The 17,814-nt window shown below is 47.8% G+C and overlaps 1 protein-coding gene across 1 annotated transcript in view; it reads right to left on the minus strand.

Moving 5' to 3' along the window:
- ZMYM2 (zinc finger MYM-type containing 2) overlaps positions 1-17,814 on the minus strand; it is a 144,646-nt gene that overhangs the window by 86,290 nt on the left and 40,542 nt on the right. The window contains exons 4-5 of the mRNA XM_040339328.1: positions 11,700-11,862; positions 1,915-2,127 (exon numbers count right to left, since the gene is read on the minus strand). Coding sequence (XP_040195262.1) covers positions 1,915-2,127; positions 11,700-11,862 — 376 coding nt within the window. The remainder of the gene's footprint in view (positions 1-1,914; positions 2,128-11,699; positions 11,863-17,814) is intronic.

A 17,814-nucleotide genomic window follows, 5' to 3' on the forward strand; every position in this document is an offset into this window, starting at 1 on the left:
GGGAGATTTCCCTTCACTTCCTGTCCTGTAAACTAAATAGGCCAAAGCGAGAGAATCTCTCCAAAAGTGAGGGGATCCCAGGGTGACACTAGAACCAGCGTCTCCATTGGAAGATTCCCTGTCTATTACTGTCCAGGAATCAACCCAAAAGTTGAGATTTTTTTTATGCTTTCAATGATTATTATAACAATGACAAGCAGAAAGTGTGAGGCTCTCTAATGGGTGGGTCACAGATAGCCATAAAAACTGACAGGGGTTCAAATTCCTCTCCACCCGAACTAAAAAAAATAAAAATAAAATAAAAAAGATTTGCCTTAAGAGTCGGTTCACACTGGGGCAACACGACTTCTAGCACGACTTTGGGAGGCAACTTGGACACGACTTGAGTATGAATCACCAGGCAACTTACAAAGCAACTTCAAGTTGCCTCCAGGACAGTACAAGGCAACTTCAAGTCGCCGTCAGGAGACTTTCCAGTGGCCAATCAAATAACAATCAGCTCTGTGGGAGGGGGAGGGAGGGAGGGGTTTGCCTGAGAAATGTATGTTATCTTCCTGTATTGTTGCTTCAGTTAAGACAGTGATCCGACTTCTGAGGCAACTTCCATTGAAATCAATGGGTACAAGTTGCCTACAAGTCGGATTGAAGTAGTACAGGAACCTTTTCACGTCACAATCTCCGACAAAGCTGCCTATGAATGGCTGAGCGCCACTCAGACCGACTGTATACTGTTCCATGTGTGAGCGAAGAAGTCTCACAGCCAGAACCCTGAAGCTACATACGGTACATACAGTGCTTAAAGGCTGGTGCAGCACTTCGTAATGGATATCGGTTTTAAAATTAGACCAACAATTGGTGATGTGCAAGATGTTATTTATAGGATTTATAAATAGATGGAACAGAACCAGACCAACAAGGGCTCGATTGACCAAAGCGTCAGGCGATCATATTGGATGCCTAGCGCTTTGTCGGAAGAAGCGACACCGGAGCCACCATGGCCACTGCTCGCACATCAGGAGAGTAGAAGACGACACCACAGACTGCCACAAGGGCCCCCCCCAAAAGAAGACCCCATCAGCTGCCAGTGAAGGAAACCCGGTAGTGAAGCATTATGGTTTCACGCAGGATCCCTGCTGCACATGCGCGACACTCGATCATGGCGATACCTCACATGTGTGATTTAAACACCGTTTGCACCGTCCGCCCGTGCGGGAGACACGGGCGGAGCCAGTAAAGACAGGATTATATGAAGTTATCAAAGTGGGTTAACAACTACTTTAAAAAGCTCCAAAAATATTCCATAAAATAAACAAAAAAAAAAAACAACACCCTGGTCCCCAGAAGGAACTTTTTCACAATTGCTTCACAGAAGACCTGAAGCCTATAACCAACAGAGATGGAAGTTCAGAGACAGGAAGACGACAGGACACCCTGCACAGATTTCTCTAGTACCCAACTACCTGCTCAATCCTATACATCCTTCATTACAGGTAATTTGGCCCAAAGCTATAGACACATCTTTTTTTTTCACATGAATGGGCAGGTTTTAAATATTTGTAAAACTATTACAAACACAGTATACATTACCAAGTCTAAACTATGACATGTGATATAAGTTAATAAAACCACTTGTCAAAAAGCAAAAGCTAGGTACTCATTTAGCTCTGCGTTATGTAGTCACAACATCAGACATACAAGAAAAAGAACAAGGAAGCGTTTCTAAAACAAGTAACCATGTTAAAGAAACTTGTCTGGATACAATATTTGGCAAGTGTTAAATAGAATGCCAATGTCACCCCTCCACCACAGTGCCTAGTAAAATTGCATAGATGTGTGTGCAGATTATGACAATATGGAACTTTCCTTCCTTTCATCTAGATTCTAGAACATTTTTGGACAACTTGAAAAGTTTACCAGCTTAAAATCATTGAGGCAGGCTGGGCTGCAGAACCTCTTCCACTGGCCATCTATCATGAGAACATTGCTTCCGGCGCCTTTGCTTGGTAGGTATTCTCCACAGTGTTCACAGCAATTCATGATCAGGCCATTGGCCATCCTATATCGATTGAAGCAGTGATCACTGCACAACTTATGAGTCATGTTTTTAAAGCTAACTTCATGGCGAATCTGAAAGAGAAAGCATTAGAAAGTTACATAAAACTCAGGACTATTAGGATGATGTCAAAAAAAAAAAAATTTATTACAGGGGAAAGCACTGCAAATGTAGGATTGGTATGTTGGGGGTAAGGGGGGGAGGGGGGGGGGTTATTCTGATGGACTGATTAGACATCTGTGAATTTTAATTCAATATATAGCCGTTTATGCCTTATTCATTGGACCCGCTGCCTTACAGAACTAAACAGATGAGTTCAATCCTAGCCAGCTACCACACTACTTAAAAATATTCATACCCCTTAAAATGTTCCACATTTTCCCATGTTACAACCAAAAACGTAAATGTATTTTATTGGGATCTTATGTGATAGATCAACACAAAGTGGCACATAAATGTGAAGTGGAAGGAAAATTATAAATGGTTTTCAATTTTTTTTTATAAATATGTCAAAAGTGTGGCGTGCATTTGTAATCAGCCCCCCTGAGTCAATACTTTGTAGAACCCCCTTTCACTGCAATTACAGCAGCAAGTCTTTTTGGGGATGTCTCTACCAGCTTTGCACATCTAGGAGAGTGACATTTTTGCCCATTCTTCTTTGCAAAATGGCTCAAGCTCTGGTAGATTGGATGGAGAGCATCTGTGAACAGCAATTTTCAAGTCTAAAAACACAGATTCTCAATTGGATTTAGGTCTGGACTGTAACTGGGCCATTCTAACACATGAATATGTTTTGATCTAAACCATTCCATTGTAGCTCTGGCTGTATGTTTAGGGTTGTTGTCCTGCTGGAAGGTGAACCTCCACCCCAGTCTCAAGTTTTTTGCAAACAGGTTTTCTTCTAATATTGCCCTGTATTTGGCTCCATCCATCTTCCCATCAACTCTGACCAGTGTCCCTGTTGAAGAAAAGCATCCTCACAACAATAATGCCGCTACCATGTTTCACGGTGGGGATGAGGTGTTCAGGGTGATGTGCAGCGTTAGTTTCCCACCACACATAGCGTTTTGATTTTAGGCCAAAAAGTTCAATTTTGGTCTTATCTGACCACAGAACCTTATTCCTAATGTTCTCCAGTCTGAGCAGTGGATCTCTGCAGCTCCTCTAGAGTTACCATGCGCCTCTTGGATGCCTCTCTGAATAATGTTCTCCTGGTCCGACCTTTCAGTTTAGGTGGACAGCCATGTCTTGATAAGTTTGCAGCATTGAACCGTGTTTTGTGAGATGTTCAAAGCTTGGGATTTTTTTTATACCTTAAGCCGGCTTTAAACTTCTCCACAACTTTATCCCTGACCTGTCTTGGTGTGTTCCTTGGCCTTCATAATGCTGTTCGCTCACTAAGGTTCTCTAACAAACCTCTGAGGGTTTCACAGGACAGCTGTATTTATACCGAGAATAAAATTACACACAGGTGGACTCTATTTACTACTTAAGTGACTTCTGAAGGCAATTAGTTCCACTAGATTTTAGTTAAGGGTATCCGAGCAAAGGGGGCTGAATACAAATGCATGCCACACTTTTCAGATATTTATTGAAAAAAAAAAAATTGAAAACCATCTATTTTCCTTCCTTCATTAAGAACCATCTTCAACGTAAACAAGAGCAAAAGAGTCCTGGAAGTGATGCTTTGCCCCCACCCCCCACAGAGCCCCAATTTCGTACAATTATGTGCTACTTTGTGTTGGTCTATCACAGAAAATCCCAATAAAATACATGTTTTTGGTTGTAACATGACAAAATGTGAAACATTTCAAGGCAGTGTGTGTATATATATATATATATATATATATATATATATATATATATATATATATATATATATATATATATATATATATATATATACTACACTACACACAAAACACACACACAGACACACACACACACACACAGTACTGTACAAATGTTTTAGGCAGGCGTGATGAAATGAAAAATAATAAAACGGGAGTGGCGCCAACTCAGCGGAGCTCCGGCCAGCACGTCGCTGGACCATGGAGCAGGTGAGTATCTGTTTATTAAAAGCAAGCAGCTACACTTTTTGTAGCTGCTGACTTTTAATAAAAACAGTAAAAAAGCCTGGAACTCCCCTTTAATGACTTAAAAACAACACTTCCAATGTATATAGTGCAAGGTAGAGCAGAGTAACTGAATGCGGCTGCAGTGGAGAGAACGATACCGGTCCGACACCATGCAGGTATGTGTACTGCTCGGCGTGCGTCTCAGCAGATGCTTCAGCTGTGAATGGAGACAGGGGACTTAAATTGCATTGCGAGCCTCGGTTTCGTTTCAATATACTTCACGCTTGTGCGCACATCATCAGGAAATTAACAAACATTTCCTGATGACGCGCCCCCCCCTTTTTCTGGTTTACTACATGCCTGAGGGTCACCTGGTGGCCGAGAGAATCTGGTGAGCTTTTTGACATACCACTTCGGGTGAAGCACTTTATTTGAAGCATTTGCACTTTATTATTACATAGTGGTTGGAGTCTACACAGAAGAAATATATTTCAATATTTTTTGTTTTTGCAGCAATGTTTGACAAAAATATGAACTTTATTAACAATTAATTCACTTCACTCACATCAATTTTTACTTAGAGCCTGTTTGTTATTACACTTTTTGGTGTGCCCTTTACTTTTTTTGCAGGTGTGATGAAATGATGTAAAGTAGGAATGATTTCAAAAATACTTATTTTTATCATTTACAAAATGCAAAGCGAACGAACAGAAGAAAAAAAAAACGAAACCAAATCAATACTTGGTGTGATCCCCTTTTGGCTCCAAAACAGCATACATTCTTCTAGGTGCACACAGTTTGTGAAGGAAATCAGCAGGTAGGTTGTTAAAAGCATCTCGAAAAACTAACCCCACAGATGATTTGAGGATGTATGCTGCCTCAAATCCTTCTGCCTCCTCATGTAAACCCAGACAGACTCAATGTTGAGATTTGGGCTCTGAGGGAGCCAAACCATTACTTCCAGTGCTCCTTGTTCTTTACACTGAATATATTTCTTAGTGACATTGGCAGTATGTATGTACTTCTTAGCATTGAGGACACAATTGATTTTGCAAAGCGAAGGCCCGTAGAAACAGTTATTCGGCCAAGGAAACCTAATGCAGCATATGAAAGACTATAAAAGGTAGAGTATGGAGTAGGGCTTTGAGTATGCCAAGATGGAGTCAAACAAAAATGAATACATTTCACAAGAATTTTAATAAAATATATAGAAAAAAACGACGTTAGACCTACCGGTAACGGTATTTCTATGAACCTTCCAGGACGGCACCCGAGAGATGATGGCTCCTCCTGCAGGAAACACAATCACATGACAGTTTAAAAGGCCCCGCCCTTCCCCTTGCTCCTCAGTATGCAATAGAGTAATCCTGAACTGGTTCACAAGGGACGTAGTCCTTATCGGTACTTACCTTTTTTCCCCTTTCCACATAGGGTGGGAAGTAGGCCTGCCGTCCTGGAAGGTTCATAGAAATACCGTTACCGGTAGGTCTAACGTCGGTTTTCTCTTACCACCTTCCAGGACGGCACCCGAGAGGATAATTGAGTAATAAACACAGGCCTACCTTCAGGGTGGGACCACAGCTTGTAGAACCTTTCGACCAAAGGCTAAGTCTTGCTGTGACAACATTTCCACACGATAGTGCTTCAGGAATGTATGACGGCTGGACCAGGTGGCTGCACTGCGGATTTGTTCCCAGGAGGCCCCTGCTTTCTCAGCCCAGGAAGTTGCTATGGCTCTGGTAGAGTGAGCCTTGATCTTTACGGGAGCTGTTGCTCCAGTGCATATATAGGATTTGGATATTGCTTCTCTAATCCATCTTGAGACTGAGGCTTTTGATGCCTGCAGTCCCTTCCTGGGCCCAGCGTGTAGAACTAGTAGGTGGTTAGATCTTCTAAAACTCTTAGTTCTGTCTAGATAAATGAGAAGACACCTTCTTACGTCTAACAAATGAAATTTCTTTTCTTTTTCGTTCTTTGGTTCAGAACAGAAGGACGGCAATATTATGTCTTGCGTCCTATGAAATAGGGATGCCACCTTAGGCAGGTACAGGGGGTCTGCTCTAAGGGTGGTCCTATCTGGCTGCACCCTCAGGAAGGGTTCTTTCATGGATAGCGCCTGCAAATCCCCTACCCTCCTGGCCGAAGTAATGGCTAACAAAAAGGTCAACTTTAAGGTTAGAAACTTAAGGGGAACCTCGAATGGGTGTATAGATAACGCCTCTAACACCCTGGTTAAGTCCCAAGGCGGACAACTATATTTTTGGACTGGAGAAACTCTTTCTCTAGCTAACAAAAAACGTTTTAGAAGGTCCTCTTTCGCCAATCTTTTATCAAGATAGACTGAGAGAGCCGTTATTTGTACCCGAAGGGTACTAACTTTTAATCCTAAATCTACCCCATCCTGGAGGAAGTCCAGGATAACCGGGATAGAAGTTGAAGCTACCTGTCTTTCCTTACGCCAGGAACAGAAGGTCTTCCATACTTTTTGGTAAATCTTTTGAGTTACTGGTTTTCTGCTCATGAGGAGAGTATCTATGACCTTCTCTGAGCAGCCTTTGCGTTCTAGAATTTGGCGCTCACTAACCAGGCCGTTAGCTGAAAGAATTCCGGCTTTGGGTGGAGTACTGGGCCCTGCCTGAGGAGATCTGCCCTGTACGGGAGCTTCAGAGGCTCCGCCATCGCCATGGCTCTTAGGTTTGCGAACCAAGTTCTTTTTGGCCACCATGGTGCTATCAGAAGAATCTGGCCTGGAGACCTGCTGAGTTTCTGAAGAACTCGCGGAATGAGCGCCACCGGCGGGAAGGCATAGGCCAGTCCGAAGCGCCAGGTCTGGGATAGCGCATCCAGACCTTCCGACTGTAGTTCCCAAGAAATCGAGAAATACCTTTCTACCTTCCTGTTTTGTCTGTTGGCAAACAAGTCTATTTCCGGTTTCCCGAAATACTGGACCAGGTGTTGAAAAACCTCTGGGTTCAGTTCCCATTCCTCCTCCCTCAACCTGTGACGGCTGAGGAAGTCTGCTTCTGTATTGCTCGTCCCCTTTATGTATATGGCTGAGATAGAGAGTACTCTTTCTTCTGCCCATATCAGGATTTCCTTGGAAAGTTCTAGTAGGGGACTGGACCTGGTCCCTCCCTGGTGACCTAGGTACGCTACTACTGTAGAGTTGTCTGAGCTTACTTGGACTTCTCTGCCTCTGATGTCTTCCTGGAAGGCTATTAGGGCTTCCCCCACTGCTCTGAGTTCTCTGTAGTTGGATGACCTGCGAGCTAGTGAGCTGTCCCATTGCCCCTGAGCTTTTTTCCCCTCCAGGTGGGCGCCCCACCCCCAGGAACTGGCATCCGTGGTAACCTTCACTGGGTTCCACTGAGCCCATGGTCGCCCTTCCCTCAGGTTTTGGGGAGATGTCCACCACTCCAAGGAGGTCAGAACCTGGGGGGTGAGTAGTATTTCCTGATCTAAGGACTCTTTCTTTTTGTCCCATGAGGACAGGAAGAAGTGTAATGTCCTGGCATGAAGCTGAGCCCAAACTACCGCTGGGATGCTTGCTGACATCAGGCCTAGGACTCTCAGAACATTCCTTCTGGAGAGTCTGGGGTTTTTGATAAGGTTCCCAACTGCTGAGGCTAGTTTTAAAACTTTTTCTTCTGGTAAGAAAAGTCTCTGCTGCCTGGTGTCCACTACGTATCCCAGGAAGGTCTTGACCTGTTCTGGTTTGAGGGAGGATTTTTCTTTGTTGATTATCCACCCTAGGCTCTCCAGGAGTGCCATTGCTTTGTTGGCATCCAGCGTGACTTGGGCGGCTGATTTTCCTGAAATCAGCAAGTCGTCTAAATAGGGTATAAGGGATATGCCCTGAAGGTGCAGGTATGCCACCACTTCTGCTAGGATTTTTGTAAAAATCCTTGGGCTGGAGGTTAGCCCGAATGGTAGTGCTCTGAACTGCCAGTGGAAGGTTTCTCCTTCCACTACGACCGCAAACCTCAGATATCCCTGGTGATCCACGAGGATTGGCACGTGAAGATAGGCATCTTTGAGATCTAGGGTCACCAAGAAGGCTTCCTTCATGAGGTTCTTTCTTACCAAATACTTTCCATGGTAAACTTTTTGTATTCCAGAAACTTGTTCAGGTTTCTCAAGTTTACTATTAGACGGTATTTCCCGGAGGGTTTTCGCACTACGAAAATATGGGAATAAAATCCCTGGTACTGCTGAGCTTTTGGTACTGGTACTACCACTAGTTGTTTGGCTAACTCCTGTATGCCCTCCAAGAGGGCAGACCTTTTCAGGGTATCCCTGGGAAGGTGAGTAATGGTGATCATGGTGGGGGGTGTAGCCAGAAATTCTAGGCGATCGCCTTTTTGAATTATTTGGCGGATGTAATGACTGTTCGAAATTCTCTCCCATAGAGGGAGGAATTGAGACAGTCGACCCCCCACTCTGACTTCGGCGTCACTTGGACGGTTTGTCGCTGGGTTTTGGAGGAGGGAAAAGGAGGTTGTTCTTCCTGTTCCCTTTGCCAAAGTTCCAACGCCTAAAAGGTTCCTTTTTGGCTTTCTGTCTACCCTGCCCCTGGGGGCCTCGAAAAGTTTTCTTGAAACCTTCTTTTTTGGGTTTAACTGGGAATTTTTTACCTTTTTCTGATGACCTAGCAAGGACATCATCCAGGTCTTTACCAAACAACAGGGAACCTTGGAAGGGGATGCCACAGAGTTTTCCCTTGGATGTAGCATCTCCCTCCCAAGCCTTGATCCAAACTGCCCTCCTAGTAGAGTTAATGAGGGCTGCTGTCTTGGCTGCTGCCCTTGCAGATTCCGTAGCTGCATCTGCCACATAAGCAATAGCCTTCCTTACCACTGTAAGTGACTCAACTACCCCCTCAGCCTCCGAATTCTGAGCGAGGTGGTCGGTGAGTGTCTCTAACCAAACATCTGTATTCCTAGCCACACATGCTGCTGCTAAAGCTGGACTTCGTGCTGCAGCATTGGCCTCCCAGGCTTTTCTAAGGAGAGATTCTGCTCTACGGTCCATCACATCCTTGATGTTACCCGCATCCTCAAAGGAGAGATCAGATAATTTAGTGACTTGCGACAAAGCCGCATCAAGTCTAGGAAGCTTAAAGAAGACTTCCTCATCTTCCCGGGAGAAGGGGAATCTTCTTTTCCAGGTTTTTTGTTTGATTATTCTCCTTTCAGGGTCTCTCCACTCCTGAAGGACTAACTCCTTGAGGGATTTGTGCAGGGGGAATACTTTAGATTGAGAGTCGCTCAGGCCCCTATAAACTTTATCCTGTGCTGAGGTAGGTTTAGGGGTCTCAGGAATTTCCTCTGTGGCGTAGATTGCCTGGAGGAGACTCTCTAGATCTTCTACAGCAAAGAGGTGTTTTCTTGGACGTGTGTCTTCCTGAGACTGACTAATGGAGTCTCCATCTACCTCTCCTGAGCTGTGCCTAGACCTAGGTAGACTGACTACCTCACTTTCTTCACCATCTGCTTCCCCCAGAGGGGGAATTTGTGAAGGTGTAAAGAAAACACTTGGGCCCCTAGAAAAGGGGGTCTCCTGAGAGGAAGTGCCTTCCTTAGGGGTAAGTTCCTCCGTTTCGGTCTGTGCCGACTGCCCGGCTGCCTCCCGGAAGGCCTTAACTGTTGCTAACATTTCTGTTTGCATGGATGAGAGAAAACTCGTCATCATGGCAGCAGCCTCCTTTCCTGCCAGCATATTAATACATTTATAGCAGAAAGGTTTTGTGTGGGATTTGGGGAGCTTCTCTCTACAATTCCCACACTTTTTAGAGGAACTATGCCCTGTAGCGGAAGGAGACTGAACTGAGGCCTCCTGGGGTCCGCTGGGGGTTTCTGAAAGACATGAAATGTACATTTAAATTGTCTTTCCCCAAGACTGCTGGCTGTACTGGGGAGGGGAGGAAGTGGACGAGAAGGGACCAGATCCTGCTCCGGTCGTTCCCTAAAAGTTTGGGAACTCTCACCGCTTCCCTCCTCCCTTTCCAGGGGGATTGGTACTTACCGCCCCCCCGACCTGGATCTGCCAGCGGTCGTGTCGGTCTTTCCGTCCTCTTCCATGAGGAGGGTGACTCGGTCCTGGCTGTCGGTACTCCTGTACTGGTCACCGCAAGCCGACCCGTCCACCGCCCACGCCGTCTCCACGTTCCGCTGGGAACTTCCGGGTTACGCCGTCTGGAACCGCCCACTTCCTGTGATGCAGTTCCTGTCTCAGAACGAGGCCTGGAGCGCGGCGTTTTTGAGTTTTGGAGACCCGGGAAACGGCGATTCGAATGGTGGTGGATTCGATAGCACACAGTGATGGCTCACCTCCCCGCAGCTCAGAGCACTGGTGCTTACAATAGGGCGACCTGTGAGTTTGGACCGAAGTCTACAGGTAAGTTCAGCCCTCCCCGGCCTCCCTTAGACCTGTCTCACAGGGGTACCTTCGACCCTCCCCGGTCTCTAGGTTTCCACTAACAAAACAAATGTGTCGCTGTGTTGGAGAAACACAATCAATACTGAGGAGCAAGGGGAAGGGCGGGGCCTTTTAAACTGTCATGTGATTGTGTTTCCTGCAGGAGGAGCCATCATCTCTCGGGTGCCGTCCTGGAAGGTGGTAAGAGAAAGTTTAATTCACCATCCTTAGATGGAGCTGTTTAAAACAATGAATAGATCACAATTAATTGCAAGTTACAATTTGTTACTATTTCCTTGGTCCAGGGTGTGTGTAGATCCTGGCGGTATATCATAGAAGAGGCCCCACTCCATACTCTACCTTTTATATTTTTATGCGTTGCAGGGGTGGTGCCTTCATGGAGTAATAATTATCTCATGTGTACCCCCACCCCACATATAGAAAGACGCATCATGCTTACTTCCCTTCAACATCAGAAGATGTCCAGCAGTGCCATTAGCACAGAACTGGCAGAAACCAGTGGGACCCGGGTACACCGGTACTGGCCAGAAGTCTACCTCATGGAACAATTGGGGCCTAAAAGCCATACCTCCAACATGGAAACAAGGCTAAGCAACTCAACTATCCATGAAAACATAGAAACTGGGGTGCAGAAAAATGGCAGCAGGTGCTCTGGGCCGATGCTTCGAAATCTGAAATATTTGACTGCAACGAGAGGCAGTGTGTTTGCTGGAGAAAGGTAGAAAAAGGAGCGTCCGCAAGCAACAGTAATGCATGGTGGAGGTTCCTTGCAAGTTTGGAGCTGCATTTCTCCAACTGCCGTTGGAGATTTGGTCAGAGTCAGTGGTGTCCTCAGTGCTGAGAAATACATACAGATACTTTTTCATCAAGCCATACCATAGGGGAGGTGTGTGATTGGCTCCAAATTTATTCTGCAGCAGGGTAATGACCCCAATCATACAACCAATGTCATCAAGAACTATCTTTAACGTAAAGAAGGGAGTCCAGAAAGTGATGCATTGGCCCCCCTACAGTGCCCCGATTTCGACATCAAGACTGTCCGAGATTGCATGAAGAGACAGAAGGATTTGAGGCAACCTACATCCTCAGACAGACACAACACAGTACGTATAACTGAACCTAAGGTATACCTCTGTTAATTTGCCACAAATAGTGCATCTTGACTTGTTCTGATTTTTGGCAGAATTCTGTTTGTCCTCATAAACCGATAAACAATAGGTACTACAAAATTCCTGGAAGGATTCACTTGAATCGACTTGAGCAACAATTGTACCTTTCATTGTTGTAATATCTCTGAAAGAAACACAAAATGATGTTAGTAAGCATACTATGTACAACACATGAATGAGTAAGCATAACTGTAAAGAAAATAAACAAAGAATCACAAGTGCCTACCTATAGCACCCTTGCCCAAGCTCTCCATTTTTTAGGACCAAAAATGATTTTCTCTCTCGGAAGTCTCATCTTGTTTCGTTTAAGTCTGACCAATGAGCTGACCCCAACACCACCTACAGATTTACAGAGTATCTAAAATCTATGCATAGACCATGGGTTAGATAAAATTTCTAGGGCTGCCGCTAGAGCGTACCCATTTAACCCTGCCCGCTCCATAAGGTTGAATGGTGGGCAACATAGCAACTTGAAACTGCCAAAAGACCAGCACCACAAGGATTTAGGGAACTTGGACAAAACAAAGGTAGAGCACCAGTAGCCTCCTATGAGCCCTATTTCAACAACATGATACTTGAGTACTTGCATTGTAACACAGGGAGATACTGGGGGGTCTAATAGACCCATAATGTCTCCACAAAGAGTAGCTATTACCTGCCCAAAGCGATCACACCTTGGAATAGCAATAAAGTTAAATAAAAAAATCTGGGGGAAAAAAGAAAATTGGAAAAACTGATTATTTTAATATGTCTTACGTGTGTGGTATCCAATTTACTTGATACGAAAAAATAGGATTTTTGTACTCACTGTAAAATCCATTTCTCTGAGTTCATGGACGGACACAGCAGCCTTTGACCTTAGGGTTATATCCGCTTCCTTCCAGGAGAGTTAGGCAGAAAAAAAAAGCACTTTAAGTGTTAACACTTTCCTCAGTGCAGCTCCTCCCAGGGGGCGTGGTTCCCTGGGTATAACCCACACCCTGCCTCAGCATCCCCAGTTCGTAACAAGCAGTACAAACAAAGGAGGGGTGGGTGCTGTGTCCGTCCATGAACTCAGAGAAATGGATTTTACGGCAAGTACAAAAATCCTATTTTCTCTTCCGGTCATGGACGGACACAGCAGCCTTTGACCTTAGGGACGTCCCCAAGCAGTGCCAAAAATTTGAGGGGTGGGAAAACAACACAGCAAACCAAGCTTACACCCTAAACAAAACCGGAGTTACTCAACGGAGGAACTCCAACCTTAAACTGCCGCCTGTAACACCTTGCGGCCAAAGGAGGCATCAGAAGATGCACTCACATCCACCTTGCAAAACTTTGAAAAAGTGTGGACCGACGACCAGGTCGCTGCCTTACACACCTGTAACGCAGAGGCTTGATGTCGGAAAGCCCAAGAGACACTGATCACCCTGGTCGAATGTGCCGTAACCTGAAAGGGAGGCGCCCGCCCCTTTAGGGCATAGGCCTGAAGCACAACCTGTCTGATCCACCTAGAAATGGTGGCCGACGAGACCGCCAGACCTTTTTTAGGACCATTCACAGACATGAACAGTGAGTCCGATTTCCGGAACGGAGCCATAGCCGATATGTACACTTGTAGGGCCCGAACCACATCCAGGCAATGTAAAGTGGCCTCCTTCGGGTTCTTCGGCCGAAGACATAAGGATGGAAGAACAATGTCCTCATTAATGTGAAAAGCCGAAACAAACTTTGGGAGAAAAGACGTCTGCAGCCGCAGCATCACCTTATCCTCATGGATGACCAAGTAGGGAGCCTTGCAGGACAAGGCCGCCAGTTCAGACACCCGTCTGATCGATGTAATCGCTACCAGAAAAAACACCTTCTGTGACAGAGTCAACAAGGGGATCTTCCGAATGTCCTCAAAGGGAGCGTCTTGAAGCACCGAGAGGACCAAATTCAAGTCCCATGGGGGCAGTGGAGGGCGCACAGGAGGGGCCACATGCCGGACCCCCTGCACAAACGTGCGCACCAAGGAGTGCGCAGGCAAGGGTCTCTGAAAGTAAACAGCCAGAGCTGAAATCTGACTCTTAACCGTACTTAAGGCGAGAGCCTGGTCTACTCCCCGCTGTAAAAACAGCAGAATCCGGGACACCACGTATGTACGGGGATGCCATCTCATCTCCTCACACAGAGATGTAGGCCCTCCACGTACGATGGTAAATCCTCCGTGAAGTAGACTTCCGTGCACGCAGCATGGTAGAAACCACCAAGCCCGATAGTCCCCGGTCCTTCAACACCTGGCTCTCAACAGCCATGCCGTTAAAGCCAGCGACTGTAAAGCAGGGTGGAAGATCGGACCCTGCGACAGAAGATCTTCTCTCAGGGGTAGACGCCAAGGGGCGTCTGCCACCAGACGCACCAGGTCCACGTACCAGGAGCGGCACGGCCAATCTGGTGCGATCAGGATTGTTGGAATCCCCAAGGCGTCTGACGCATCCGCCCACAGGTCCTTTGACCTGGCCACGAACCGTGGCACCTTCCGATTGAGACGGGACGCTAGAAGGTCCACGTCTGGAGTGCCACACTTTCGGCAGACTCTGAAACACCTCCGGGTGAAGTGACCACTCTCCTTGGTCTAGTGTTTGGCGACTTCGGAAGTCGGCTTGCCAATTCTGTACTCCCAGAATGTACACGGCCGACAGAGCCGGAACAGACCTTTCGGCCCACCGAAGGATGTGCACGACCTCCGTCGCTGCAGCTGAACTCAGTGTGCCTCCCTGATTAATGTATGCCACAGCCGTGGCGTTGTCGGACTGGATCTCGACCGGTCGGCCCTGCAGATCCCAGGACCACCTGGCAAGGCACAGCTTGATTGCTCGGAGCTCCAGTATATTGATTGGAAGGCGGGACTCCTCCTGAGTCCAGCGTCCCTGGGCTGACTGGGTGCCCCTAAACGCCCCCCCAACCGGAGAGGCTGGCATCCGTCGTGACCACTGTCCAGTGGCACGGCAGAAACGACTTCCCGGTCCGAAGCACCGGAGACGTCAGCCACCACACCAGGGAGGACTTGGCCAGTTAACTCAACTGAATCTGGTAATCCAGAGATGACGGGAGCTTCTGTAGCTCCCTGGTGTGGAATTGGGCATACGGAACCACCATCAGACCCAGAACGCTCATGCAGAATCAAAGAGATGACCACTTCTGGGTCGACAACTGCCGCACTGCAGATTGCAGCGTCTGAAGTTTCTCCGTTGGGAGAAAAACTCTCGCACCAGCGGAATCCAGAACTAGTCCCAGGTATTCCAGTCTCTGAGACGGAACCAACACTGACTTCTGTCATTCAGAAGCCAGCCGAACTCTCGGAGAGTCTGACACGTGATAGACACGTCCTCTTCGAATTCTGAGCCTGAAGAAGCTCGCAGGAGAAGGTCGTCCAGATATCCCACGATATCGATCCCCTGCTGTCTCAGCAGGGCCAGTATCGGGGCAAGCACCTTGGTGAAAACCAGTGGTGCCGATGCCAAGCCGAACGGGAGGGCCACAAATTGAAAATGGTCCTCCCCGACCGCAAAGTGCAGAAACCTCTGGTGCTTTGTGCATATGGGAACATGTAGGTACGTGTCCATGATGTCCAAGGACGCCAGAAAGTCCCCCTGATGGAGCGCTGCTATTACCAAGCGAATCGACTCCATCCTGAATTTTTGCACCTTGACAAAACAATTAAGGGCCTTGAGGTCCAGGATTGGACGGACCCCTTCCTTCTTGGGGACTACAAACAGATTGGAGTAAAACCCCTGAAACTGTTCCATCGAGGGAACTGGCACAATCACTCCCCTGTCCAGTAGGTCCTGGATAGCCCCTGCCAGAACCTTCCGGAGGAAGCTGGAGGGAAAAAATCTGTTTGGCGGACAAGAGAGAAACTATCTTGTACCCCGAGGAAACTACTTTGCAAACCCAACGGTCGGATAGAAGAGCCCTCCACCGAGCCGCGAATTCGTGAAGCTGGCCCCCCCACCCGAGACACAGGCGGGGGCAGACCTTCATACGGAAGCAGGCTTGTCTGCAGGCTTGTTGGGCTTGCGGAACCAGGTGCGCTTCTGCCCCGCAGCGGGGGTCTTGGCACCTTGCAAACTTTTTCCCGCCGCACTGGGCGCAGGAAAAAACCGCATGGGAGTAGTAAAGGAGGGCCCATGCTAACGGCGAGGCTCCTTGCCCTTCCCAGACTGTGAGAGCAGCGTGCTCTTACCACCCATGGCATCCTTAATGATGTCATTCAGGGATGCCCCGAAAAGCCGTTCACCCTTAAAGGGCAAATCCACCAAGGCCTTCTTTGAGGACTGGTCCGCAGACCAGCATTTCAGCCACACAAGGCGGCGCAGTACCACCGCATAGGCGGAGGCCCTGGAAAGCAAGGGAAGCGTATCCAGGACCGTCTTACAGACGAACTTCAGACCCTGAACCAATTGTTCAGCCAGGTCCTTACAGGTCTCGGAAGCATCCTGTGCCTCCAGCACCTGCAGCAAAAGCTTTGCCCGTTCAATCAGCGTCTGCGACACCAGAGTCCCTGCCAAAACCGGTCTCACAGCCGAACCCACCACTGTGAACATAGAGCGGGCCACAGCCTCCACTCTCCTATCTGTGGGGTCCTTAAAGGCAGGAGCCCCTTCCACAGGCAATGTGGTGGCTTCGCTCAATCTGGAAACGGGAGGGTCCACTGACTTTTTAAAAAAAAATCCTCCTCAAAGGGATAACGGGTCGCAAAGTATTTTGGAACAGCAAAAACTTTTTGCAGCGTATCCCATTCCTTGTACAATAATTTGTCCAAATAAGGAACACAAGGAAACACTGTTGTGGTGCGCGGCGGTTTGCGGAACCCAAAAGGGACTGGCACATCTGGTGCCTCTCCGCCAGATCCTCAAGTTTCTGAGTATCACGCACCGCAGAAATAAGAGCCCCAACAAATTCTTTATCAGCAATTGACCCTGAAGCAGAGTCATCCTCACTGTCCGCGTAAGTTAAGCACGCATCCTCTGACATGACAGAACCAGAGCCAGACGAAATAGCAGGGCCTGATTCCGTGTCATAGACATCCCCAGAAGCAGACTCAGGGAGGGGGTGCTTTTTACCCCCCTTCTGGCCACTAGCCGCTTCAAACCTGGCGAGAAACGCCTCCAGAACAGCCGACATTGCCTCAACAGATGTGGCAGGGGTAAGGGCATCAAGGGTTACCTCAGGCATGTTTGGGGCAGAAGTACCAGGTTCAGGCTCCATAATGCCCCACCGCTGTGTCACCCGGTACTGCAAGGCAGAACCACCCACCGGTCACCTCCTGGCTGCTAAAAACAGAAGTAGAGGCCCCCAGGGAACTCACCACCCCACCCGGTGCAGCGTGAGCTGAAAAAAACCTGAGGTGTGCTCTGAAGCTGGCTGCTCTGCGTCTGTCACCTCAGGGAGATTTGCAGTCTTTTGCAGCGCTAAAACAGCCACACGAGGCCAAGAGAAAAACACAGCCCCACGCATACACACGGACCCCGGTGGCAATAAAGAGACCCCAGGAGGCCCCCCTCACAGCCGCTACCTAGTATGGGGAAGGAGGGAGAGGAAAAGGGGAGAGAGGAAAGCAGGGCGGACCCTCAGTCGACCTCCGCAGGGAAAACACCAGCCATACCACCTTGCCAGGGCAAGGGGCCACTACTTACCCATCCTGCGACCAACGGCTGGAGGTATCCCAGACAGAACCAACGTCCACTAACGGCATGGCTGTTGGCCAGACACACTGTGACAAGGCCATAGAGACCGGTCATATGTGTGTCCTGGAACAAGTAGTTCCCCGGCCCTGGAGCCTGTCGTGGACGACCCAGAGCCGAGCCGAGGGCCGGCACACGCTCGATGGCCGAACATGGGGGGACTACAAGAGTCAAGACCCAGCCTGTCACCCAGTCGGCAGTTGATAGAAGAATCCCAGGATTCAAAAATGCAGGAATAAAACAAGCGAAAAAAAAAAATCACAAAAAAATTCCAGAGTACAGGGACTCCAGAGTGCCTGTCCTCTCCTGACATTAGGCAGAAAGAAACTGGGGCTTCTGAGGCAGGGTGTGGGTTATACCCGGGGAAC

Source organism: Rana temporaria, chromosome 2 (assembly GCF_905171775.1).
Source record: "Rana temporaria chromosome 2, aRanTem1.1, whole genome shotgun sequence".
Classification (NCBI taxonomy): domain Eukaryota; kingdom Metazoa; phylum Chordata; class Amphibia; order Anura; family Ranidae; genus Rana; species Rana temporaria.